We start from the raw sequence: 25,107 nt of genomic DNA, 5'->3' as shown, positions 1-25,107 counted from the left end.
TGCTGGCTAGCTGAAGAGCTGAGCCTGTGGTTGGCCTCAGAATCAGAATCAGAAAAGACTGCCAGGCTGGGTGCAGTGGCTCACGCCTATAATACCAGCATTTTGGGAGGTGAGGTGAGAGGAATTTGAGACCAGCCTGGCCAACATGGCAAGACCCCATCTCTACAAAAAATTCGAAAAATTAGCCAGGCATGGTGGTGCACACCTGTAGTCCCAGCTGCTTGGGAGGCTAAGGTGGGAGAATCGCTTGAGCGAGACAGGATCATGCCACTGCACTCCAGTCTGGTCCACAGAGAGACACTGTCACCCCCTAACCCCCACAAGACTGGCAGAGGCTGGGCAGCCTGGGGCTGATGAAGCAGAGATGTTCCCTGGATCCCAGGCCCTGGCACCCCTCAGGAAATACAAGAAAAAGAAGATTCACATCTGTTTAATGTATATAAAGCCAAGGAAAGGACAGTTCCGAACTCAATAGAAATATTCTGTACAATTCATATGGTGGGGTTGAGGGGGAGGGGACGAGGCTGTAGAACCCACACCCGAACATGTACAAAAATAACTTACACAGCAACCCCCACCTGCAAGGATGATGCAGCTCTGCCCAGCCACCAGGGCTGGGGGGCACACTGCAGACATGGCACCGCAGGAGCCAACCAGTATGGGCCCCAGATGCAGGTGGGAGTGAGGAGGGCACCAGTCTGGAGGGGAGGGCGGCTATTAGGAGGCCTTGAGGCGGTTGCTGGCCGAGCGTGAGCTCAGCAGCTTGTCCACCATAGTGCGGGCATAGCGGAGCCGGCTGGCCAGCTCCTTGCAGCAGCCGTACTCCTCCAGGAGACTAAGGCGGTACGTGCGGAAGTCCCGCTTCTCGTCGATGTAGGTCACGGCTGCCATCAGTGGGCACAAGATGAGCTTGGTGTGATCCTGCAAGAGAAGAGGGGCAGGGATTGGTGATCCCAGAGGCCAGTGTATATTAGGGAGTAGAGGGAAGACACAACAGGTTATAGGTACCTGAGCCGCTCACTCCACACTCAACTCACATGGGCCACCGCCAGGCACGTGGAGCCTACCCCAGCTCTCTCCTGCCCCTGGTGACATCCAGCTCACCTGGAAGAAGTTGATCTGCACGCTGCCATTGCTGAGGTGGAGGATGATGGCGCTGCGGGTGCGGAACCAGGTCCGCAGGTAGGGCAGTCGGGCGAGCTCATCACCTTCACGCGGCGTGATGTTGGCACCTGCCTTCAGCAAATGCTCACTCATGTAATTGCGGAAATATTTAAGGAGGGTGATCTGGATGAAAAGTAGGTGAGGGGTTCCAGAATTAGAGTTTCACCCTCCAGCACAGGTCCCACTCCCGCAATAGCACGCCCCATGGGCCAGACGGCACTTACCTTCTTCATCAAGGAGTTGGGATGGGAACTCACGGTGAGGTAGGACTCGGTGCCGTCACGCTCTATGTACTGCAGGCTGTCACCATCGTTGTAGAGGATGAGGCGTGTTGAGTCATTGAAGAGCACCCCCACGCTGTTATCACAGAGCTGATACCCTAGGGATCAGTGGAGAGAGGTCTTAGAAAGGGGGAATAGAAAGTGGGGAGTGAGGCTGGGTGTGGTGGCACATGCCTGTGATTCCAGCACTTTGGGAGGCTGAGGGAGGAGGATTGTTTGAGCCTAGGAGTTTGAGACCAGCCTGGGCAACATAATGAGACCTCATCTCTACAAACTATTTTAAAAATTAGCTGAGCGCGATGGTGCATGCCTGTAGTCCCAGCTACTTAGGAGGCTGAACCCGCAGCCAGGCATAAGCCTGGAAGTTTGAGGCTGCAGTGAGTCATGACTGTGCCACTGCACTCCAGCCTGGGCGATAGAGTAGGACCCTGTCTCAGCGGGCGGGGAGAAGGCTGGGGAGTCGGGGAGCACTGGGAGCTGGAACTGGGAGGCCTGGGATGGAGAAAGGAGGGCACTAAGAGTACCTGGGAGCTCAAAAAGGCCAGAGCCTGTAACAACTGAAAAGGTCACCTGGCTGTGCCTGAGTCACCTACATGGTTCTGGAAGAAAACCTACCAAGGCCGTACTTGTCCGAATAGTCCACCCACTTGCTGACCCAGAAGATGGGGATGCAGGCAGGATCCTCAGCCTCCTCTGAGACAGAAACAGACAGACAATTGGTCAGGACCAGCCTCTTCCTCTCTGGTCCACACATGTGGCCCACACCAGTGAACAAGGAAGCCTGCTGGGCACACCACCTGGGCTCAGTTGAGAGGCCTAGGGCCCCAGAGAAGAGCAAAGCAGGGCCTGTGCTGCCAACAGGCTCAGACAAGCAGCAGCATAGACATCTCTACACAGAAAGTTTCAGCACAGCGCACCAAGTTCCACTCACTCCTTCATTCCACTGACCCACTTACTGAAGGCCTACCGTGCCAGGCACTGTTGCAGGTACAGTGAGCAGCAGACAAAACCCCAGCCTCCACAGAGCTTACACTGTGGTTGCAGGGGCAAAGACTAATCAAATTAAGTATGGGCAAAATATCAGTGACTTCTATCATGGTAAGAGTCAGAGACATCTAGTTTTCCAGTTTGGAGTAATTAGGAAACTGTGAAGACAGAAGCCGGTTGCAAACACATTCAAATGTTATATTCAGTGCATGCAACAAACCCCTTACTTTAAATCCAATCAAAGAAGAAGGACGTGTTGGACTATGTTGGGTGAGAAGTGTTATGGAAAACTATGCAGTGGGTAAGGGGATGAGAAACACCAGCAGAGGGGCCAGGGAGATGCTCATGGAGGTGACACTGGAGCAGACACTTGAAGGAGGCCACGGTGTGAGCCATGTGGTGTCTGGAAGAAGTGCTTTCATGCCAGGGCCAGGGAGAAAGCCCTGAGGCTGCAGTACGTCTGGGTCTGTTATTTCAAGGGTCTTGAAGAAACAATAGGAACTTACTGAGCAAAAGAAACAGCGTATGAAGGTGGCACATCGAGGTGCTAGAGTAAGAGACGGATCAGAAAAGAAGGCAGGAGCTACAGCAAGCAGGGCCTCGGATATCAGGAAATGGGGAAACCAATGGTCCTATGGAGACAGGGCCTGGACAAGTCACCAGTGCTTTGTTGGCCAAGGTTTCTCCTGCCTTCTCTAGATGCCCCAAGCAATCCTGTCCTACCCAGGGCCCTGCAGTACCCACCTTGCCTGACCAGCCCACGCTCCGAGGGCTTGGAGGCATTGACACTGTGCAGCTGCTGCAGCATGTCACTGAGGTGGCAGTCGACCACCTCACCTGTCTCTCGAACCACTGGTTCTTCTTTTTCCCGGGGACGCTCAGGCAGGGGGTTCTCCAAGCCTAGAAAGGTGACAAAAACAGGGGCGTTGGGAAAGGCATAGGACTCCCCTGCCACAGCTGAAACTCTTCCGAAAGAAAAATTATCTTAGCTACCATTGCTTTGGGGAAACTGTCAGTGCCTGCTTATTAGAGCAGCAGCTGCCATGCTCAGGTGACAGGCACAAGTGCTCACTGTGAGGCAACAGATCTTCAGATGCTCTGGCCTCTGACCCAACGATGTGGCCCTGCAGGATACGACCTGCCACTCAGGCAAACAGCTTGAAGGCACCAGCAGCTCAGAGCTGCCCAGCTTCGAGCAAAGAATTAAAAGCATCTTCAGCATCCAGGCAGATGGAAGGGCTGAGTAGTTCAGTTCATCCAAGAATGGATTCAGTCAGCATTTAAATAAAAACACAAGAAATTTTTTTCCACCCCAAAATTTGCTTTATATGCTTATTTATAACCAAAAAAAGCTTGAAAAGATACATGAAATTTTAATGCTGATTATATCTGGGCAGTAGAAACACAGATTATTTTTATTGTCTTTTTCATTATTTATTTATTCCCCCACCAACGTGGGTAATTCTCCTTGCATAATATAAAATGTTTAAGTTTTCAATTAAAAAACAATGCCATGATAGGGACTTAGGTATGAAATAATAAGATATTAGGGATTTGCTTTAAACACTCCAGCAAGGCCAAGCCCAGTGGCTCACACCTGTAATCCCAACACTATGAGAAGCCAAGGCAGGTAGACTGAGCTCAGGACTTTGAGACCAGCCTGAGCAACATGGCAAAACCCTGTCTCTACTAAAAATACAGAAACTAGCTGGACATGGTATCCCAGCTACTTGGGAGGCTGAGGTGGGAGAGTCACTTGAACGCAGGAGGTGGAGGCTGCTGTGGGCCATCATCTTGCCACTGCGCTCCAGCCTGGGCAACAAAGCAAGACTGTCTCAAATAAATAATAAATAATAACAAATAGTAAATAATAATTTTTTTAAACTCCAGTAACAAAAAAGGCAGGAGGCTGGAATAAATAAAAAAAGTCTGTCCAAATGTTGATAACTAGTAAAAATAGATGAAACATGGGACTCGTCGTACAGTTCTCTCCACCTTTGGGTAACTGAAAATTTCCTTAAGTTTTTAAAATGCTATATGAAAAATTAAAACTGAAAGAAAAAAAGTAGGAGGCTGAGGCAGGAGGATCACTTGAGCTCAAGAGTTCGAGACCAGTGTGGGCAACAGGGCAAGACCTCATCTCTACAAAAAATTTAAAAATTGGTCAGACATGGTGGCACATGCCTAAAGTCCCAACTACTTGGGAGGCTGAGGGTAGAGGATCACTTGAGCCCAGGAGGTCAAAGCTACAGTGAGGTACAACTGTGCCACTGCGCTCCAGCCTGGGAAACAGAGCAAGACCCTGTCTCAAATTAAAAAATAAAAATAAAAACAGAGAAATAAGTAATCCTTTAAAATATAGCCCAAAGAATAAAATATCCATGAGTCTATTTCAGACATAACCAAATAAATAAAGCAATGGGAGAGAAGGAACAGCTCTTCCTTACAGAAGAATTCCAATTATTAAATGTAGAAAAAGTAAGGAAAAGAAAAATTGCCATTAGAACGTCACTGTAGGCAGGACACAGTGGCTCACGCTTGTAATCCTAACACTTTGGGAGGCAGAGGAGGATCACTTGAGGGCAGAAGTTTGAGATAAACCTGGTCAACATAGTGAGATCTCGTCTCTACAAAAAAAAATTTTTTTTTTTTTTTTTGAGACAGAGTCTTGCTCTGTCGCCCAGGCTGGAGTGCAGAGGTGAGATCTCGGCTGACTGCAACCTCTACCTCCCGGGTTCAAGTGATTCTTGTGCCTCAGTCTCCTGAGTAGCTGAGATTACAGGTGCGCACCACCGTGCCCGGCTAATTTTTTGTACTTTTAGTAGAGATGGGTTTTTGCCATGTTGCCCAGGCTGATCTCAAACTCCTGAACTCAGGCAACCCGTCCACCTCGGATTCCCAGAGAAAAATATTTTTTAATTAGCTGGGTATGGTGGCACATGCCTGTAGTCCTAGCTACTCTGGAGGGTGAGGCATGGGGACTGTTTGAGCCCAGGATGTTGAGGCTGCAGTGAGCTATGATTGAGCCACTGCATTCCAGCCTGAGTGACAGCAAGTCCTGAGACCCGTCTCAAAAAAAATTCCACTGTAGTAATTGCTGCAAGGTATATGGAAACTCTGGGGAGTTTTTGTTGTTGCAACTTTTCTATATAAGCCTAAAATTATTCCAAAATGAAGTTTAAGAAAAACCAATACCTAAAAATTGAAAACTGAAAAATGAACTGAAGTTGTACATCAAATTGGTGATATATCCACAGAGCAAAAAAGTATTTCAAGTGACTTTTTAAAACTATGTATTGGCCGGGCGCGGTGGTTCAAGCCTGTAATCCCAGCAGTTTGGGAGGCCGAGACGGGCGGATCACAAGGTCAGGAGATCGAGACCATCCTGGCTAACACGGTGAAACCCCATCTCTACTAAAAAATACAAAAACTAGCCGGGCGATTTGGCGGGCGCCTGTAGTCCCAGCTACTCGGGAGGCTGAGGCAGGAGAATGGCATAAACCCAGGAGGCGGAGCTTGTAGTGAGCTGAGATCCGGCCACTGCACTCCAGCCTGGGCGCTTTAAAGACAATTAGAATTGCAAGAAAATAAAATATCATTTAATAACAGGAACTCATATATGTTGAAAATTTTAAGCATATTAATGTAAGGGAACAAGATTTTCAGTTTAGAAGAAACGAAATACGAGTATAAACCAAACAAGCAAAAACAGATTAATATTGTGTCTGAATCAGACACTTAAAAATTACCAAAAGCAGTAACTCCCCAGTGGAGGAGAAGAAAATCACTGTAAGACAATACGTATCAGCCGGGCGCGGTGGCTCAAGCCTATAATCCCAGCACTTTGGGAGGCCGAGATGGGCGAATCACAAGGTCAGGAGATCGAGACCATCCTGGCTAACACGGTGAAACCCCGTCTCTACTAAAGAATACAAAAAACTAGCCGGGCGAGGTGGCGGGCGCCTGTAGTACCAGCTACTCTGGAGGCTGAGGCAGGAGAATGGCGTAAACCCGGGAGGCGGAGCTTGCAGTGAGCTGAGATCTGGCCACTGCACTCCAGCCCGGGCGACAAAGTGAGACTCCGTCTCAAAAAAAAAAAAAAAAAAAAAAAAAAAAAAAGACAATATGTATCAATGTTAAATTTCCTGAACTTGGGAATTGTGCCAGGAACTATTGCTATGTAAAAGAATCTGTTTTTAGGAAGCATACACTGAAGCATTAAGGGTAAAGTGTAGGACGTATACAACTTTTGAATGTTCAGAAAAAAAGAGGGCAATTGATAAATGTGAAAAAAAGTGTTAACTGGTGAATCTGGGCAAAAGGGGAGAATGGGAGTGTCTTTTTGGTCTCTGCTACGTTTTTCATAAGCTTACAATAATATAAAAATAAAATGTTTAAAAATGTGTGATTTGGAAATACCAACATAGACTCAATGTCAGTCTTCCCCCACTGCCACAAATGCAGTTCCTAATTCTGTTCTCTGAAGAGACCTAGAAGCAATGACAACCTAAGCAATGGCATGTGGTTTTTTGATTTTTAAGAAAATGTCCATCTTTTTTTAAGAGAAGTATTCTGAAGTTCATATAGGTATAAAATGGCAAAGTGCCTGGGGTTAACTTTAAAAAATACTTCAAAGAAACAAAAATAAATAAATGAAGCAAACTTGACAAAATCCTGATAACTAATTATTGAATCTGGTAAGTATGAGGGGATCCATTACATTATGCTGTATATGTGTACTTGACAATTTTCATGCTGGCTAGGTGCAGTGGCTCACACTTGTAATCCCAGTACTTTGGGAGGCCAAGGCGGGCAGATTGCTTGAGCTTAGGAGTTTGAGAATAGCCTGGGCAACAAAGTGAGAATCTGTCTCTACAAAAAATACAAAAAATTAGCCAGGCATGGCAGCACATGCCTGTAGTCTCAGCTGAGATGAGAGGAGGCAGAAGTTGCAGTGAGCCAAGATCACACCACTCCACTCCAGCCTAGGAGACAGCCAGACCCTGTCTAAAAAAAAAAAAAAAAAAAAAAAAAAGGAAATTTTTATGTTTTTCAATGAATCATGAAAAAGTGTTAGAAATTTTTTTAAAGGCCAGGCGTAGCAGCTCATGCCTGTAATCCCAACACTTTGGGAGGTGGAGGTGGGAGGATCACTTGAGCCCAGGAGTTCCAAGACCAGCCTGGGCAACATGGCAAAACACTGTCTCCACAAAAACAAAAAAAAATTATCCAGGCATGGTAGCTCATGCCTGACAGTCCCAACTACTTGGGAGGCTGAGATGGGAGGATTGATTGAACCCTAGAGTTGAAAGCTGCAGTGAGCTGTGATTGTGCCTCTACACTCCAACCTGGAAAACAGAAGAGAGACCCTGTCTCCAAAAAATTAAATTAATTAATTAAAGTGATTGGAAAGAATTTTTTAGGCTTGGTATTCAGTCCATTTTCTTCTTCTTGAGCATAGCAGGTTTATCCAGCCATGGTAAGGTCAGTCTTTCCCGGCAGGGCCGAGGAGCAGATGGGCATTGGAGCTACGGATTCAAGGACAGAGGTCTGTCCTAAACCAAACCTGAGCTCTTGGGGCCAGGGACTAAGCCACACACACCCCTACAACCTGGGCTTTCTCTGGGGAGTCTGCTCTCTTACCCAGACCCTTGTTGTACCTTTATTGAGGACTGTGAGGGGCTTCCGGTTGCCGGGGTCCAGGCTGCTGGGAGCAATTGAAAACCTCGGTGGAATGGTCAGGCAGGTGATGGGGAGACGGGCAGGAATATAGCCAGAAGTAAAGAACTCGTCATTAAGCAGCTCGTTAATGGTTGGGCGGGCAGTGGGATCTGTCTGAAGCATCTTCTGGATGAGGGAGGCGGCCACGGGGTTGATGTGCTGGGGCAGAGAGAGGGACAGCCATAAGCAGAATGGGAAGGGGACCCGGAGTACAGTACAGCCTCAAAGGGGCTGCAGGCCAATAGACCACACGCAGTCCCTAGTCTCAAATACACCCCAGGTTAGTGGTTCATAACTTGGTTCAATGCCAACTTCTCCACTGTCGGCTTTATTGAGCACCTTTGACAGAAGGGTCAATGGACTGTGGCCTAGCACCAACTCACTTTCCTGGCACTTACTATGTGCCAGGAAAGCATTCTAAGCACTCCTGTGCTTAGCTCACTTAGCCCTCACTAATACATCTAAGGGGTGGGGATCTATTACCATCCCTTTTTTGCAGAGGAGGAAAGTGAGGCACAGAGAGGGTGAAGGCCTTGTCTAGTTGGCTTGATTCCATGCTGTCTTTGACAGTGAACTGACACTTTGTGATGGATTTACTATGTCCATCCTTATGGTGACAGGCCTCTTGGCTTCACACAAGGACACTACACTTCAAACTGGCTGTGTGCTAGGCTTCTGCAGGAACCAGCTATTCCTTTAAATGCATTTCTGTTGGTGGTTGTGAAAATACACACCATGGCCAGGTGCAGTGGCTCACGCCTGTAATCCTAGCACTTAGGGAGGCTGAGGCGGGCGGATCACGAGGTCAGGAGATCGAGACCATCCTGGCTACCACAGTGAAACTATCTTTCCACTAAAAATACAAAACAAAGTAGCCGGGTGTGGTGGCGGGCACCTGTAGTCCCAGCTACTCAGGAGGCTGAGGCGGGGGAATGGCATGAACCCGGGAGGGGGATCTTGCAGTGAGCCGAGATCGCATCACTGCATTCCAGCCTGGGTGATACAGTGAGACACTATCTCAAAAAAAAAAAAAAAAAAAAGAAATTGCACACCACTATGCCATTAGGAAGCCCTGGGATTCACAGTGATTCATAATTCTGTGAGCACTTACTACATGCAAGGTACTCTGTGAGGTGCTCCAAAGCAGGAACTCCACTTTATAGATGGGAACTATGGTTCAGAAGATGCAGCCCAGGCTGGGCATGGTGGCTCATGCCTGTAATCCCAGCACTTTGGGAGGCCAAGGCAGGTGGATCACCTGAGGTCAGGAGTTCGAGACCATCCTGGCCAACGTGGTGAAACCCCATCTCTACTAAAAAAAAAAAAAAAAAAAAAAAAAAAAAGCCAGGCGAGGTGGTGGGTATCTGTAATCCCAGTTGCTTGGGAGGTTGAGGCAGGAGAATTGCTTGAACCTGGGAGGTAGAGGTTGCAGTGAGTCGAGATCATGCCACTGCACTGGGGAACAAGAGTAAAACTCCACCTCTAAAAAAAAAGAAAAATAAGAAAAAAAAGAAGATGCAGGCCATTTGCCCAATGTGATCTGGCTAAGTGGCAGAATCCATTTGAATTAAGATAATCCATTTCCAAAGCTTAAGCACTTTAGCCTCCTATTCCTTCCCACCTCCTTTGTTTTTTGCATTTTATGCAACTTTCGGGCTACCCAATCTCTTGAGAATCTGCCAACTCTCTCCCCCTAGAAAAAATGCTTATGTGCACATACATGTCAAGTTCTGTATGCAATTTCAGACACAGGCCCTCACAAGCTCTGTGGCTACCCTAGAGGTGGAATAGACCTATTTCTGGTCGTAGGATATTGCTGGGCTCCATAAACAGCTTTTAGGGAAAACAAAATAAATGTAAAGTTAAAGCATCATTAGTCACCTTGGGAATACTGTATTCATTCTTCTTGATCCGGAGGTAGGTCTCTTTTAGGCAAGAAGTCTCAAAAGGTGGTTTGCCCACTAACAAGGTATACCTGTAAGCACAAGGTAGGATTTGGCACCAGTCTCCCAGCCACAACCCAGACATAAGAGAAATCATCTCAGGGTCAGAACGAAGACCAGGCATCCTCTGGACACTCACTGTAACTCTGGGGCCCCTGAAGACAACCCCCAAGTCCACTGAGCAGTCCCAGGAGCCATGATATTGGCTAGAATGAGCCCTTAGCAGAATACATGTGGTGAGACTAGGATTCTTAGGGGCCAGTGATTTTTTAGCTGTGGCCTGCGGTCATCTAGGACTCTGCGCAAGGGCCTCAGAGGCTGCCTGTCATGCAAAACAGGTCAAAGGGCTACCTGCACTTACAGAAGCAGCTCTACCTTTAGCAGTTCTGTACTTAAGTCTTCAAGTTTTCATTTGAAAAACCCCACTGTGAAGATGTACGAAAGTCACTGCTACAGCTCATTTCTAACTCTCCAGTACCCAAGCCTCTGCCTGCCACCAACCGCTGCTGATGGTCTCAATCCAGACAGACCACTGGCATGTCATCCTTCTATCTGTAACTCCTGGCCTAATTTCCTCCACCATGCTAATGTTCATCAGTGTTTAAGACCTTATTGTGCACGGGAATTACCAAGGGACCTTGTTAAAAAATCCAGATTCTGATCCAGTCAGTAATCTGGGTCCTGAGATTCTGCATACAGGTTCCCAAATGATGGTGATGCTGCCCTGTGGACCACTCTAGCAAAGAACTAGAGTAAGGTTGTGGAGACGACTTCTCCTCCTCCCCCATGTCCTAGGCTGCAGAAATCCAACAGGATACACCAGTGACAGGGAAAGAAGATATGGCAGTTAGGCTTTGTTTGGGGGGTAACCTGTCCCCTGGAGCAGGCTTTCTGTAAAGCAGGCCGAAAGGTCCACAGAAAAGGTCAGCCAGGTAGGATGTCCCAAAGTTGCCCCTGCTGAGACCAGGTAGGTTCAGAGGTAACTCCCAACTTACATGATACACCCAATTGACCACACATCCACCTCGAAACTGTGCCCTTTCTTGCTCAGCACCTCGGGAGCTATGTAATTAGGAGTCCCGCACAGGGTCTTCTTCCTCTCCCCGTCATATTCGACTTTGGTTGCCAGTCCAAAATCCCCTGGGACAGAGGGAGGAAGAGTGGGTACTTAGATGCCAGCCTCTGCCATCTGTCAATGCAGAAGGCTAGTTAAGGTTTGACCATCAAGAACCAGGGCCATTTGATCCCACAAGCTTCTGCTCCTTGTATGCAGCAAGGCTTGCCCAGGAATCTTCCCGCCATGCTGACACCAGGGAGGTGCCTCCAGTGACCCTTCTCACCCCTCCCCTTAGAAAGGGGCTACGCTTTGAAATGGGAACTGGCAGGGATAGCAAAACTCCAGTGTCTTCAAGGATCAAGCAAGTTAATCTCCAAGACTTGACAAGTCTGTGAAGAAGTAATAGGGAGGAGTAGAGACTGTGGCAAACAAGTCTGAAGGGGACAGCTGCTTTACAGCCTAGCAAAGGGCTGCCCTAAGAAAACGCTGTCCTCGTATTACTGGAGCTTTCACGACTGTTTAAAAGGAGCTCTGAATCAAAATTTTTATGTCAAACCTTCCAATTTAAAAAATAAAAACAAATTCAAATTCTTTGTAAAAAAAGATAAATGCTGTATTGGGGCACAAAAAAATAATGCATCTGTAGGCAAGATACTGACTTGTGGGTTGCTTGAAATTTCTTGACTAGAGAGAGAATTCTAGAGGCAATCAACAGCCCAAACTTCCCACCATCCTCTTCCTTCCTCCTGGTCTCCTTCCTTTCTCCTAGCCTCCTCCAAATTCCAGCCTCTTGGAGTGATGTCAAGCACCCCTGCAGGCTCAGCAACTCACCTATTTTCACCTCCAGATCTTCATTCAGGAAAAGGTTGCCCAGCTTGAGGTCTCGGTGAATAACTCGGTTTCGGTGCAGGTACTGACAGCCAAGCACAATTTGCCTTAGGTAGTATCGGGCCTCAGGCTCAGTCAGGGCTTTCCTCCTCTTGTGCAGCTCCAGGAGGGACTGTGGATGGGAAGGAGAGGGCAGGAGGGATGGGGAGGTGGTACTGAGGCCGGTGGGGAAGGGAGAGGGTTACCAGGCAAAGGAAGCACAGGACTTGACTCTGGACTCCCAAAAGATGAAAGAGGGGTCTTGGTGGGTTTCTCTCCTTCCCTATGCCCCCACCCCATTCCTTCTCCAGGACAACTGGCATCTGGACCCTGCCTTAACACTGTCCACAACCATTCACAGCACCACTTCTCCTACTAGCTTTCTCCCTCACCTGGGGGTCCTCTCTCAGCCCCACTCCGGAAGTCCCCAGCAGCAGATCCCTTTCCTGACTCTTATCACCCTCGGAAGGCCCGAAGTCTAGCTCCAACTACCCCCTCACTGACCCAGCTACACTCCGGAAGCTCCCAGTGCCCGGCATCACTAACCTGGGACTCCTCCCTGGCCACTCCAGGGCCCTAGCGTCCATTACCAGCACCCCTCCCCCCAAGTACCTTGCGTCTAGAAGCTGACCTCCCTATCAGCAACATGACTCAGACTCCACTTCACTGGAACCCCGTCCTCTAGCAGCTCCAAGAGCCAAGAAGCCCTTACCAAAGACACTTTCCATACCTAAGCGGGAGGCTCCCAGCACCCTTCTCTAGCAGCTCCAAGTCCCAGGTACTCCCTTCCTGGGCACTCTTTCCAGCAGCTCCAGGTCTGGGCGGTCCAACTGCCCCGCAGGCAGTTCCAGTTCCCCAGCAGCGACACTCACCCTCCGGCGGCAGAGCTCCAACACCACGAACACGAAGTCGTTGTCCTCGAAAAAGCCGTGGAATCCTACGACGTGCTGGTGGGCGAGGCTGCGGTGAATGGATATTTCCATGGACATCTTCTCCCTCTGGTGCGGCTTGAGCAACAGAGACTTAGGCACAATCTTGCCCGCGAACACCTCCTTGGTGTCCGCGTCCGAGATCTCGAAGCACTTGGCAAAGCCACCCTTGCCCAAAAAGCGGCCCCGCACATAGCGCCGCCGGCTGCGTGGGTCCACTAGGACCTCCGGGATCTCTTTCGCCGGTGGAGCCGCCGCCGGAGCTCCAGGAGCTGCAACTCCGGGGACCCCGGCTTTCCCAGGGTCTGCCGGTGCCCGTGCCAGCTTCCCTGCAGTCACCGCCGCACTCATGCTCCCGGAGCTGTTCTGCTGACCTGGATCCGAGCAGAGGATCCGCACCGCTCCGCTCCTCCCCGAATTCAAACGCGGCGCTGGGAACGTTACAAAAGCCTGCGCGCCACTGATTGGCCGCGGGGATTTAAAATCCAAACCCGCCCGCCGCGCGGCACCATGGGAGCGCCCTGCGCAGCAGCAGCCTTTAAACCCGGACCCAGCCGGGGAAAAACTTGATTGACAGGGACGCCCGAACACGTGGGATAGCCTGGGAAACCAAACCCGGAGTGGATGCGGAGACCCAGCCCCGAGAGGGGAGGAATTCCTTTGGGGTTTCTCCCTTTCTCAGGCGTCCGGGAAAGCTCCTGCAGTTCGCTTGCGCCTCCTCCAGGAAGCTTTTCCTTAAATCTTCCTCCACCTCCACCCCACCTAGAATATAAGCAATCTAAGAGTAGGGAACTGGCATGCCAGCTGGTCGTTCAGGAGAGCCTTAGCATCCGCCTCCGATGCCGTCAGCTCTCAGCCAAGCCACCCGAACTGAACTAAAATCGAAGTAAAAGTGTGCTTGCCAAACATACCTTCATGGCTAGTCTGCTCCTTCAAATAACTGCCGCTTCTGAGCTCCTCCGGATTACAAAGCAACGCTGCTTAAAGGAGGGGCCATGGAACAGCAGCATCGCCATCACCTGAGAGCTTGTTAGAACCGCAAAGGCAAACATTCAGGCCCTACCCCAGACCTCCCAGGTCAGTGTCTGCCTCTCAACAAGACTGCTCAGGTGATTCCTACACATCCTGAAGTTGGAGAAGCACAGTACCAGAGTCCCCTATGATGCAACGAAGCTGTCTGGCCTGCTCGCTACTGAATTTCCCAGGGCCTAAAATAGTGGACACTCAGTTTCTTGGTCAGAGGGACGGAAGGTTGGAAGAATGCCTAGCAAACTGGCAGGTCATAGCCAAATGTGTCTTGCAGGGTTTTGTTTGGCCTCCCACTTTTGTGTGTGTGTGTGTGTGTGTGTGTGTGTGTGTGTGTGTGTGTGTGTGAGAGAGAGAGAGAGAGAGACGGAGTCTTGCTCTGACGCCCAGGCTGGAGTGCAGTGGTACGAACTCGGCTCACTGCAACCTCTGCTTCCCGGGTTCAAGCAGTCCTCCCGCCTCAGCCTCTCAAGTAGCTGAAATTACAAGCACGCACCACCATGCCTGGCTAATTTTTGTAATTTTAGTAGAGAAGAGGTTTCACCATGTTGGCCAGGCGGGTCTTGAACTCCTGACCTCAAGTGATCTGCCCACCTTGGCCTCCCAAAGTGCTGTGATTACAGGCATAAGCAGCCATGCCCAGCCATTGTAAAACATTTACAGCATTTAAAAGAGGAGGTCATAAAAATTTGGATTTGTGGCCTTTCCTGAAAAAAATCAGCTCTAGCTACTTACTCTGTGCGTACATGCTTTCAGTTTGCCACAGTTCCCAGCTACACCCCTTTGTTCTATAGGTACTTGAGTGGCAACCCTGGAACAGCAAAATACCTAAGTTAGAAGCTCTTTCTCTGTGCCTCCTTAGCACCCTCTGATCCTTCATAGAGCCCAGCAAAAATCAACCATACTATAAGCATCCTTCACCTGCCTTGCAGCTAAGGGGAAGGGCAATGAAGGCAATGATGCTGTCCTTTCCACCCCATGTCCCAAGCTCCCAGAGCAGTGCTTGGTACAAAAAGGGTACTTACTAAAATGTTGGCTGAATAAAAGGAAGACTTTGAAAAATTAAGTTATTTTGTACCCCTATGGTGTGAATAATTCTTTTTATTGAAATTTAATATACTTACAGAAAAAAATGTACATATCATAATTGTACAGAGCTCAGTGAATTTTCACAAACTGAACACATCTGTAAACCACACCCAGGTTGAGAAAGAGAACATGACAAACACCCCGCAAGTCTCCCTTGTGCCCTGTGCTGGGGGTGCCACCACCACCTCCTAGTCTGATGATGTATTAGGAGATTCACAGACTCAGCCTGTAATCATACTTATGGCTACGATTTCCTACAGCAAAAGGCTAGGAAGCAAAATCAGCAAAGGAAAAAAGTGCATGGGCAAAGTTCAGGGAAACCAGGTGTGAGCCTCCCATGGTCCTCTCCCCGCAGAGTCACACAGGACACAATTCCTCCAGCAATCAGCTGTGACAACCCATATGCACTATTGTGTACAAGGGAAGCTCATTACAGACTCAGTGTTCAGGGCTCTGATTGGGAGCTGGTCACCTCATCCTCTGCCTAACACATATGAAAATCCAAGACTCACAGAAGGAAAGCAGATGTTGGGCATAATCCACATTGTACAGTTTAGGCACAGTGAGCCACTCTTATCATTTAGGGATTAATGAGAACCCTCCTGAAATCCAAGCTTTCAGATGCCAGCCAAGGGCCAGCCTTGCAAACAGGCCTGCTTTCTCATATCTTTTCACACAGTCCATCTCCTTATTGAGGATTCTTTACAGCAAAATTATTATCAGTAGGACCCCATGCAAAAGGGTGAGACCAACCTGAAGTATGGACCTCAGTTCCTCCTGGTAGGGTCCTGGATTTAACCAGCTAAAATAAATCCCATTAACCATAAAGTCTATCTTAGAAATCCAGGTGGCTTCCTCCTTAATTCCTTTTTTTTGAGATGGAATCTTGCTGTCACCCAGGTTGGAGTGCAGTGGCGTGATCCTGGCTTACTGTAACCTCCACCTCCTGGGTTCAAGCAATTCTCCTGCTTTAGCCTCCCAAGTAGCTGGGACTACAGGTGCACACCACCACATCCAGCTAATTTTTTTATTTTTGTATTTTTACTAGAGACGGGGTTTCACCATGTTGGTCAGGCTGGTCTCAAACTCCTGACCTCAGGTGATCTGCCCGCCTCAGACTCCCCAAGTGCTGGGATTACAGGCATGAACCACTGTGCCTGGCCCTTAACTGCTGTCTGAACCTTTTTTTTTTTTTTTTAAACCTGACCTGAGGCATCAATTCAGGCACAGTACAACTATGGTCAGTAAGTGGAAGCTAATGCAAATGCTTTCCAGGGCTCAGGGGACATCATGAGAGTCATGGTTATGTACAGAAGCATAGTCCCAGGGGCACAGGTGGTACCCCTGGAAACAAAGAATTTGCAATATTAGGGCACCTCAAGCAGGACATCCATTAGTCAAGCCGTACAGGTGAACAGACCTCCCACCAGGGGAGGTCTCCTGCCCTAGTGTTTCCAGTTCCATCTGAAAAGTTCCTGGAGTTCTTGGCTTCCAAGGGACTGCCTGAAGGCAGTGAGTCCCAAACAGTTTTGCTTGTTCAGGATACAAACTGATACATCTCATGAGCATGGATGACATTTGTGGGAGATCTTCATGGAAAGCAAGGGAGCTGGACCCACTCTGTTGTCAGTCTGAACTCAAAGCACTCACAGCACATGGAAAGGCAGCAAGCACTGGGAATTTTCCTTCAGCAAGAGGAGCCTTCTAGGGATCAAGCCTCCCCAGGTGCCACACTTTAATTATATTCTCCAATGTTACAAAAACAGTCGTGCCCTGTTCAGCAATCCTAACATTGCATTTTTTCAACCATCTCTTTCTCTCAGCCAGGCCTTTCCCCTGGAGGGGTTGTAAGAGGCACCAAAGCATTTTTGTAGATAAACTTTTTTGTTTATTTATTTATTTTTTTTGAGATAGGGTCTGGTTCTGTTGCCCAGGCTGGAGTGCAGTGGCACGATTTTGGCTCACTGCAAATCTCTGCCTCCTGGGCTCAAGCCATCCTCCTACCCTCAGCCTCCTAAGTAGCTGGCACTACAGGCACATGCCATCATGCCCAGCTAATTTTTGCATTTTTTGTAGACATAGGGTGTCGCCATGTTGCCCAGGCTGGTCTTGAACTCCTGAGCTCAAGCAATCTGCCCACCTCAGCCTCCTGAAGTGCTGGGATCATATGTGTCCATCACTGTGCCTGGCCAACTTTTTTTTTTTAATCATCATCCTAGAGTTCAAGTAGATAAATGTTTTTGTGCAACTTAACCAGAAAGACACATTTAGGAATTGGTAATGATGTGTGGAGGGTTGAACTGTGTCCCCATAAAAATTCATGCTGAAGCCCTAATCACCTGTACCTCAAAATGTAAGCATATGTGGAGATAGGCCCTGAAGAAGTAACTAAGTTAAAGTGGGATTGTTAGGATGGGCCCTAATCCAACCTGACTGGTATCCGTATTAAAAGAGACTATTAGGACACAGACAGAGAGAGGGACCATACGAGAACACAGTAAGAAGGCAGCCATCTGCAAGCCAAGCAGAGAGGCCTGGGAAGAATCCAAACCTGTCGACACCTTGTCCTGGACTTTCAGCCTCCAGAATTGCGGGAAAATAAGTTTCTATTGTGTAAGTCACTCAGTTTGTGGTACTTTGTTATGGTATCCTTAGCAAATGAATAAAGGATGAAACTCTGAATGTTTTTCAATTTCAAAATGTGTTTACATAATCTTCCACCCCTTTTGTCCTGATTATTCAATGAGCAGCCTAAAAAAGCCTAATACCTTTCTGGGGACAGCTACATTTCAATAATCCACCTACCTTACTAAGCTGTGTGTGCTGGGAGAAAAGTGAGGGAAGTAGAGTCACGCTGTCAGTCCACTGTTGCAAGGTGCAACTAATCCCAAAAGCTGAATGCAACAAGTTAACAGCAGTGAGAGAAGCCCCAGAGAAGGTTTGAGTCTGGTCTGTCAAAAGCAGGAGGAAGGGTCACAGTCCTTGTGATGTGCCCTTCTCCATCCTGCAGCTTTTGGCAAATATTAGAAGTTAGGAATGCAATTAGCCTCTGTATTAGAGACAAACAGCCTATCAGCAACTTGATCTTAGATGGATCCCATTAGAGAATAAGCCCTTTTCAGCCAGGTTCCAGGATGTTTTCATAGTTTAGCACTCCACGGAGGGGGTCCTTAATCTCCAACGGCCCCAACGTCTAAGTCCTGGTCATTGAGCCTGTGTCTGCTTTCAGTTCAGCATAGCCCGTGTTGAGGCTGAAACAGCTCATGGCACACAGTAGCAGGTTTCAGCTTAGAGTCAGGGCCAGGCAATTAGGATCTGGGAATTTGAGATTCTGAACAAGCCAGCTGCTTTTCTTCAGCAACAGTGAAGGCATGCTGCGTGGCCAGACAGCTGTGGTTCAAGTGACATGCAAGGCTGCCTTTTTATCTTGTTGGTCTTAAAGAGTCCAATTAACCCACTCAAAAAAAAAATGCATATTAGACTAAACAATTATCAGCCTCTAAGGGTAGACATTTGATTTTGACAAGGGCTTATTAGCAATTTAACTGTATTTTCATTTTCCAAACAGATTGCTTCTCTTTACATGTTGTCTCCTTCTTTCCAGAGGCTCCAATAGGCACGAATCACAGCAAAAATCATCAGTTACAGGCCTGTTCTGGTTCCAATATCCGAAGACTTTAAATTCCAACCCATCCACTAGTGGCAAAAAACTAGAAAGCTGAATCCCACTAACACCTTTTGTATTTTATTTTTGAGAAGCTTTATTTGATTGAGGTGATTCCTCTAACCTTTATGAAATTAACAAGCATAAAACTTTGTTTTTAAGAGATGAGTAGCTGGGACTACAGGCGCACGCCACTGTGTCCGGCTGAGGTATGGTTTTTAAGCAATGAAATCAACCAGTAAAAACAAGTTTAAATATTTTTCATTCATACACTCAAGGCCTGCTGAGCACCCACTGCATGTATGTTTTACTTGTTCCATTAGAAAGGTTTACTAAAAAATGGCCAGGCACAGTGGCTTATGACTGTAATTCCAGCACTTTGGGAGGCCAAGATCGCTTGAGCCCAGGAGTTCAAGACTAGTCTGGGCAACATGGTAAAACTCTGTCTCTATTTAAAAAATGAACAAATACAAGAAAGTTAAAAAAAAAAAAAATGATGATGTATTAAAGAAAATGCTCCTAATTCTCTTTTCATAGCTGTTTCCACGTTCTCATATTCCCTTCTAATCTTTGTCAACATGGAATTTGTTTTATACAGTTGCAATTATGGTCCATTAATACAATCTATTTGTATATTACCAGTAACAATAATACTAACAGTGAACCCTTATTGAGCATTTACTATGCGCCAGGCACAGGGCTAAAAGTTTTAGAGATGATCTCATTTACCTTGGGTTATTCACCCAAGGTTTATAGCCAGCAGACAGCAAAGCCTGAATTCCAACCCAGCTCTGCTGACTCCCAAGAACATCCACCTGCACACTGCCTCTTGGGCCTTGTTTGTCTGGCAAGTCCTAAACCCCAGACTCATTTGTTCACTTGCTTGCTTCCTCCCTCCCTACCAAAACACAGTATGATCTATCAGTTAAACTCACAGAGTGAAAACTCCGGCTTCAAATGCCAGCTCCTCTATCACTAGCTGTATGACCTTGGGAAAGTACTTAATCTCTCTGTGCCTCAATTTCCATGTTTATAAAATGGGGATAAAGTGCCCATTATAGTGTCCATTTCCTAGGATTCTATCCAGGAGATGATGTGCCTATTTCCTAAGGTTCTTGTAAGTAGATTCTGCAAGGACAGCACTCCAAATAGTACAGGCACATGGTTTTGACAGTTGTTTCTGTTATTATTAAAATAAAAAGAACCTGTACCTGTTCCCAGGAAGCTCAGAGTCTCTCACAGGCCTTTTCAGTTCCTGGGGCTCTCATATTTCCTCATTCTCCCAGACTCCTCTGACCCTACTCTTCCTCAGGCTCTTACTGCTCCTGTGGGAAATCAGAAAGAGCAGCCAGCAGACAACACCAACTGAGAAGAATGCAGCTGAAATGGCACAGGTCAGTACGGCCAAGAAACACCATGGGCCAGTGTTCAGACCCATGGTCTGAAAGCCAGAGTGGGTGTGAATTTCACTCCCGTGTCTCTTTTCTTGGATGATTTTCATCTGCATGACCCATTTGCCCAATGCCCAGTGGATGTGAAGATACAGAAAAGTCCAGGTACTGCTTTCAGGGAAGTAAGATGTCCTGTGCCAACTCTTCTCACTTCAGGGTTCAAGTCAGAGTGCACAAGGAAAGCAGGTGGGGCTGGCCCACCAGCAAAAGCTTCAGGAGAGCAAGGGATTGGCTGACTGGGCTGCAAGGGTAGTGTTCAGAGCCAGCTACCTTGGAGGCCAAGATACTGGAGGAGCTGCATAAAATATGAATTTTGCAGCCAAATAAGAACTGGCCTTGATTCCAGCTCAGCCATTTATTAGATATGTAACATTGGGCAAATTTACTTAACCTCTCTGAATAGCAGTTTCCTCTGCTGTAAAACAGGCTGTGAAAATCCCTACTTTTTTGACAGTTGGGAGGATTAAATGTTTGCACCCCATAGATAACAAAACAAGGAAGGGTGATTTCTCCATCTCTTCTTTGTGGTGGACTGATGATAAAGGCCAAGATGTTTTTACTTTTAAATTTTAAAAATATGTAAGAATATTATGCCTTATACTCTAAGGGGTTTTGCTCAAGGTGTATCACTTCCTAATAAAAGTAGGTATAACTACCATTTATTGAGCGCTGACCCTGAGTCAGTACTTATGCTTTACATGTATAAATGCATTTCAATCCTTATAATAACCCTATCCAACTTCCCCGTTTTACGGATGAGAAACCTGAGGTTCCACGAAGTAAGATCACTTGCTCAAAGTCACAAGGCTAGCCAATGGCAGGCTGGGATTTGATCAGCCCAACTCTAGCACTCACGCTCCTCACCACTATGATGGCTCTCAAAATGGGCCCCTCAGACCCTCTCTGTATTTGGATTCTTTGGCTTTCTCCCTCACTAAGCTGTGAGATCCCTATGAGCAAGAACTGGCTCCATCTTAGTCTCCACTGTATCCCCAGGACCTAGAGGCAGTGCTTGGCACCTAGTAGTGGCTTGGAAAGCATTTGTTAAATGAATAAATGAGTGATGGTGTCTCTTTTCTCTGTACAGGAAATGGTGAGGGGCCTACCTTCTTACCCCTAAATGCCAGCAAGCACATATTCTACTAATAGCACGAGCCCATTGCTGGGGGTGCTCTAGAAGTGTTTCCGTTATCATGTACTTAGGGGAACTGTAGAAGCTGGCAAGACATTTTGCTGAGACCGGTTCTGAAAAAAACAGGCCTTTGGAAATGCTGTCCCAACACTGCCAGTATCATTTCAGGGGCCTTGCAGCTCCATAGAAGCTAACTCCTAGGAGACCAGCCAGCTGGATTTGACTACCTATGGTTACCATCCAGGTTGTCAGATGCCAATTTTTTTCAGGAGAATAGCTGAGGCTAGCCAGAATGTGGCTGGGCAGCACCCTCTAGGCTCTCACTGGATAGAACAGGATACAGAGAAAGGCCCCCTAGCCACCAAGACCTCTTCCTTATAGCTGAGAAACTTCCAAGGATATGTTAACTAGGAACAATGTTTGTCTGATTAATTTCAAGTCTGCCAGATGGCTTAGTGACTAAGAAAAGAACTGTGGCCTTAGATCCTGAGTGAATTGGTTCATGCAGAAGTGACTAATACAGAAGCCACCACCAACCCCAAACAACCACAAGAGTTCTGTGCAGCCATGTAAAACAGAATCAGTCAACAGGAGGCTCACAGGACAATCATTCACCTTTGTTCCCTGCACCAGGGATCCTGCAATCTGAGACTTATCTGGAGCTGGAGTAAGGTCTGAGGCATGCTGGCGGGGTATGTGAGGGTGGGGGGTGAGGGTGGTCGCATCCAGGCAATCATTCTATTAAGGATGTGCTAGATGACCCACAGACTCAGGCCTGACTCCTCAGGAGCTCACAGCTAGTGGGGGTTCAAACAAGAACACAGGTACATAACTAACTCTATTGATAAGGGCCCCTCGATAGGTGCTATGGGGATCACAAGGAAGTAGTTCCATGGCCCAGTCAGCTCATCTGGAGGAAAAAAATAAAATAAAAAGGAAGCAGTTCCAGACAGAAGACCATCTCCAAATGGTTCTTTATTGAACACCCACTTTGGCTAGGCAGTATTCTCCCCCTGCCCTCTAATCCAGGCTCAGGTACCCCCAGTGGAGTATCCTCAGAAGGCACCTCCCAAGACCAGGAGTAATGAGAGACTGGGCAGAGGGTTAAGGGACAGCAGGGAGAGGGAGGAAAATGAAGACACCAGGGAAAGAGGAGAGGCCTGAACTGGACAGCTGATGCTTTTTCCTGCCCAGCACCCATTCATCCCTTCTTCAGGTAATATCATCTGCCACAACCACCAACACCAACTCTCAGTCTCTGTGGGTACATGCCAGGCCTGTCCATTCAGTGTATTCCATCTTCCTGGCTACAATGATGACTTGAGGCTGGATACCTTCCTCGTCTGGACCAATGAGAACCAAATCCAGCAGTTCTGTCAGCAAAGGGGAGCTCTTTTTATCAAAAACTGGTGCTGTGGGGCCACACTGTGAAGCCCGAGAATAAAGCCAACTGAAATGAAAGCAGAGCTGAGAGCCAAAGAGACAGATCCCAGTTTGGAGTCCTGGGATGCAGCCTGAAGCCCAATCTAGCCCATCTTTTTCAGCTATATGAGCCATAAATTCCCTCTGCCCCAAGTGAACTGGAAAGAGTCCCAGCCAAGGTCCTTCCCATCTGGCTGTTCTGGAAGTATTCTAAGGATAAGGAGATTTTCTTCTCTAGGGTTATAAAAGTAATTATGTGGTGACAGGTTGTTCCTAGGTCCCTGGGGTGAGAGCCACCATGGAGACAGAGTCCAGCTCGCCTTTCCTAGGATACACACTCACTACTGTCAACACATCTTCGAATACATCAGCACATAATTATAAACTCCTATTGTTTGTAGTAGCTATTGTTTTCGTCTTCCCACCATTTTGTTTTGGATGAAGAAAAGGTCATGACCCAGACTGGATTAATCATGTGACTAAACACGCATGGCCATAGTAACTGACCCAAGAGGACATGGAACTCACAACAAACCATTGAGAACTTTGGGAGTTTCCAAATTAGAACTGGAAGGGAAGAAACCTTTCATTCAGGGCCCCAAGCTGGGAGGATGCAGGTCTGGAGCTGTCAGCTGTCATGGCCCTAAATGCACGGAGAAGCTATTTATTTTGGTGGTTTAAACATTTAAAAAATGACAAACTAGAAAGGAGTTCTAGATGGGACTAGTGGCAATGATTACATACAGCTGTTCTGTTTTGCAACCCCCACAACTGGATATTAAGTCAGGATAGTTCTTGCTAAATTCTAACCTTCAAGGCTGAACTGTTCAGCCCTATTCACTTACGGATCAGAGCATTAAGCAAGGACAACCTGCTTAGCCCCTAACTTCTAAATCTTCTTTCCAAGCTAACAGGTCAGAGCAGAACCAGGAAAGATTGTGCTATCTGGTCAGAAGGAGATGGTAAGAACAGCCCTAGCAACTTCATTTACTCCTGGGGCTCTGTGCCCACAAACTGATTTTACGAGCCCTTCATGTATATATGCAAATGGACTCTGAGTACAGACATTTTGGTGTGAATTGTGGAGTTTATGGCAAATACAGGGTAGGTTGAATGGTTCTAGGTCAGGGAGCAAGAGTTCACAAATGCGGTGTCTTCGATGAAATAAGGTAAGTACCTTGAGGCAAGGAGTAACTGCCTGACTAATGCATCCACATGAGAGACTCAAATCTAACACTTGGCAAAATTACAATCTGGGATGCTGAGGTCCCCACTTTTAGTGAAAGCCAACGGCCCCAGGTCAAAATGCTAAAAAGTCTTTTACTAACTACCCTAGGACAGCTAAGGTCATTTTGGGACAGAAAGAGAGAAACACTAATCACCCCTCCCCTCAAGTTTTGAGAGCCAACAGGAATCTGGGCTCTGAAAAGTCACAAACACCTTTCCCAGGATTATGAACAATTGCCAACAACTGGCCAAATGTGTTAGCAGCAGAAAAGCTGGGCATTACCTGTGTGAGAGGCTCTCAGCATGGGTAGTGTATGGCCATGAGCAGCACACCAGCTACATAGCCTCCACACCGGAAGGGTGCTGCTGCTCTGCAGGTCCGTTTCAGGCAGGTTCCAGCCATCCACAGGACCAAGGGGCTGGAGCGTTGGGAACAGATGATTCTGTGTTCCACAGATAATGGTACAAAGTGACTGTTCACAGATAACGTGTAAGCACAGCATTTGAAGACAACTCCTCCAGATGGTCTGTCTGTTAGTAATTTCTTAAGAGCTTAGAGCCTTGAGGATTGAGAAATTCTAAAGAAATTTTTTAAAAGGAGGAGGGTGGTAGATGTCAAAGACAAGAGAGTTTTTTCTAGGTGCTGACTGGCTCACTTTGTCCTCACGTTCATCTTAGAGCTCAAGCAGATTCAAGACATGAGGCAGAGATTTGCTAGACTTGTGTCAGGGGCAAAAACTTCTGGTAGTAGCTCTTGGTGACGTCAATCATCAGCTCCTGAGTGCACTCCGGGAGCTCTCCTGAGAAGAGTCCTGGGGAAAGAAAGACCCAGCTCTAAGAAGCTTAAAGAAGTTACAAGAGATTAAGATACTTCTCTGGCACTATCCCTCTCACTTCAATCAGACGCATGTCTGACAATCACTTAAACAGTTGCTGGGGCTGTTCTGGTCCAGCGCTTGCTAAGAACAGCTAAACTTTTTCACAGCAGGACCCCAATATGGAGAAATTACTAAACAAAAGTCTTTCCTTCCTCCTCTGCAAAAGCAGAGATGCATGACACAGTAGAATGGCCAAATGCCTCCCCAAAGAATCTGAATGATGATTCTGTTCATCTTAGAAACTCAGATTCAATGATCTGAGAGATGAG

The 25,107-nt window shown here is 47.4% G+C and overlaps 2 protein-coding genes across 4 annotated transcripts in view; both read right to left on the bottom strand.

Annotated features, from left to right (window-relative positions):
• Nucleotides 1-414: 414 nt before the first annotated feature.
• PLK1 (polo like kinase 1) lies at nt 415-24,377 on the bottom strand. Of its 3 annotated transcripts, none has more exons than XM_023189337.1 (12): nt 24,244-24,377; nt 19,940-20,053; nt 12,893-13,975; nt 11,985-12,153; nt 11,092-11,236; nt 10,035-10,128; nt 8,093-8,312; nt 3,177-3,332; nt 2,061-2,138; nt 1,389-1,543; nt 1,105-1,287; nt 415-921 (listed from the first exon to the last, which is right to left on the bottom strand). In XM_023189337.1, the coding sequence occupies exons 3-12, from the start codon at nt 13,298-13,300 to the stop codon at nt 718-720; spliced, it is 1,812 nt and encodes a 603-aa protein (XP_023045105.1). In that variant the 5' UTR covers nt 13,301-13,975; nt 19,940-20,053; nt 24,244-24,377; the 3' UTR covers nt 415-717. The 3 variants fall into 3 exon arrangements, with proteins under 3 accessions (XP_023045105.1, XP_023045104.1, XP_023045106.1); XM_023189336.1 differs by lacking the exon at nt 24,244-24,377 and having other exon boundaries at nt 12,893-13,711; nt 13,861-13,975; nt 19,940-22,108; XM_023189338.1 differs by lacking the exon at nt 19,940-20,053 and having other exon boundaries at nt 24,244-24,375.
• The window catches only part of DCTN5 (dynactin subunit 5), a 26,243-nt gene continuing 23,403 nt past the window's right edge, over nt 22,268-25,107 (bottom strand). The window contains exon 6 of the mRNA XM_023189339.2: nt 22,268-24,772. Coding sequence (XP_023045107.1) covers nt 24,675-24,772 — 98 coding nt within the window. The 3' untranslated portion in view covers nt 22,268-24,674. The remainder of the gene's footprint in view (nt 24,773-25,107) is intronic.

The sequence above is a fragment of the Piliocolobus tephrosceles genome, chromosome 17 (genome assembly GCF_002776525.5).
Source record: "Piliocolobus tephrosceles isolate RC106 chromosome 17, ASM277652v3, whole genome shotgun sequence".
Taxonomy (NCBI): domain Eukaryota; kingdom Metazoa; phylum Chordata; class Mammalia; order Primates; family Cercopithecidae; genus Piliocolobus; species Piliocolobus tephrosceles.
This window is presented reverse-complemented; position numbering and strand designations above follow the sequence as displayed.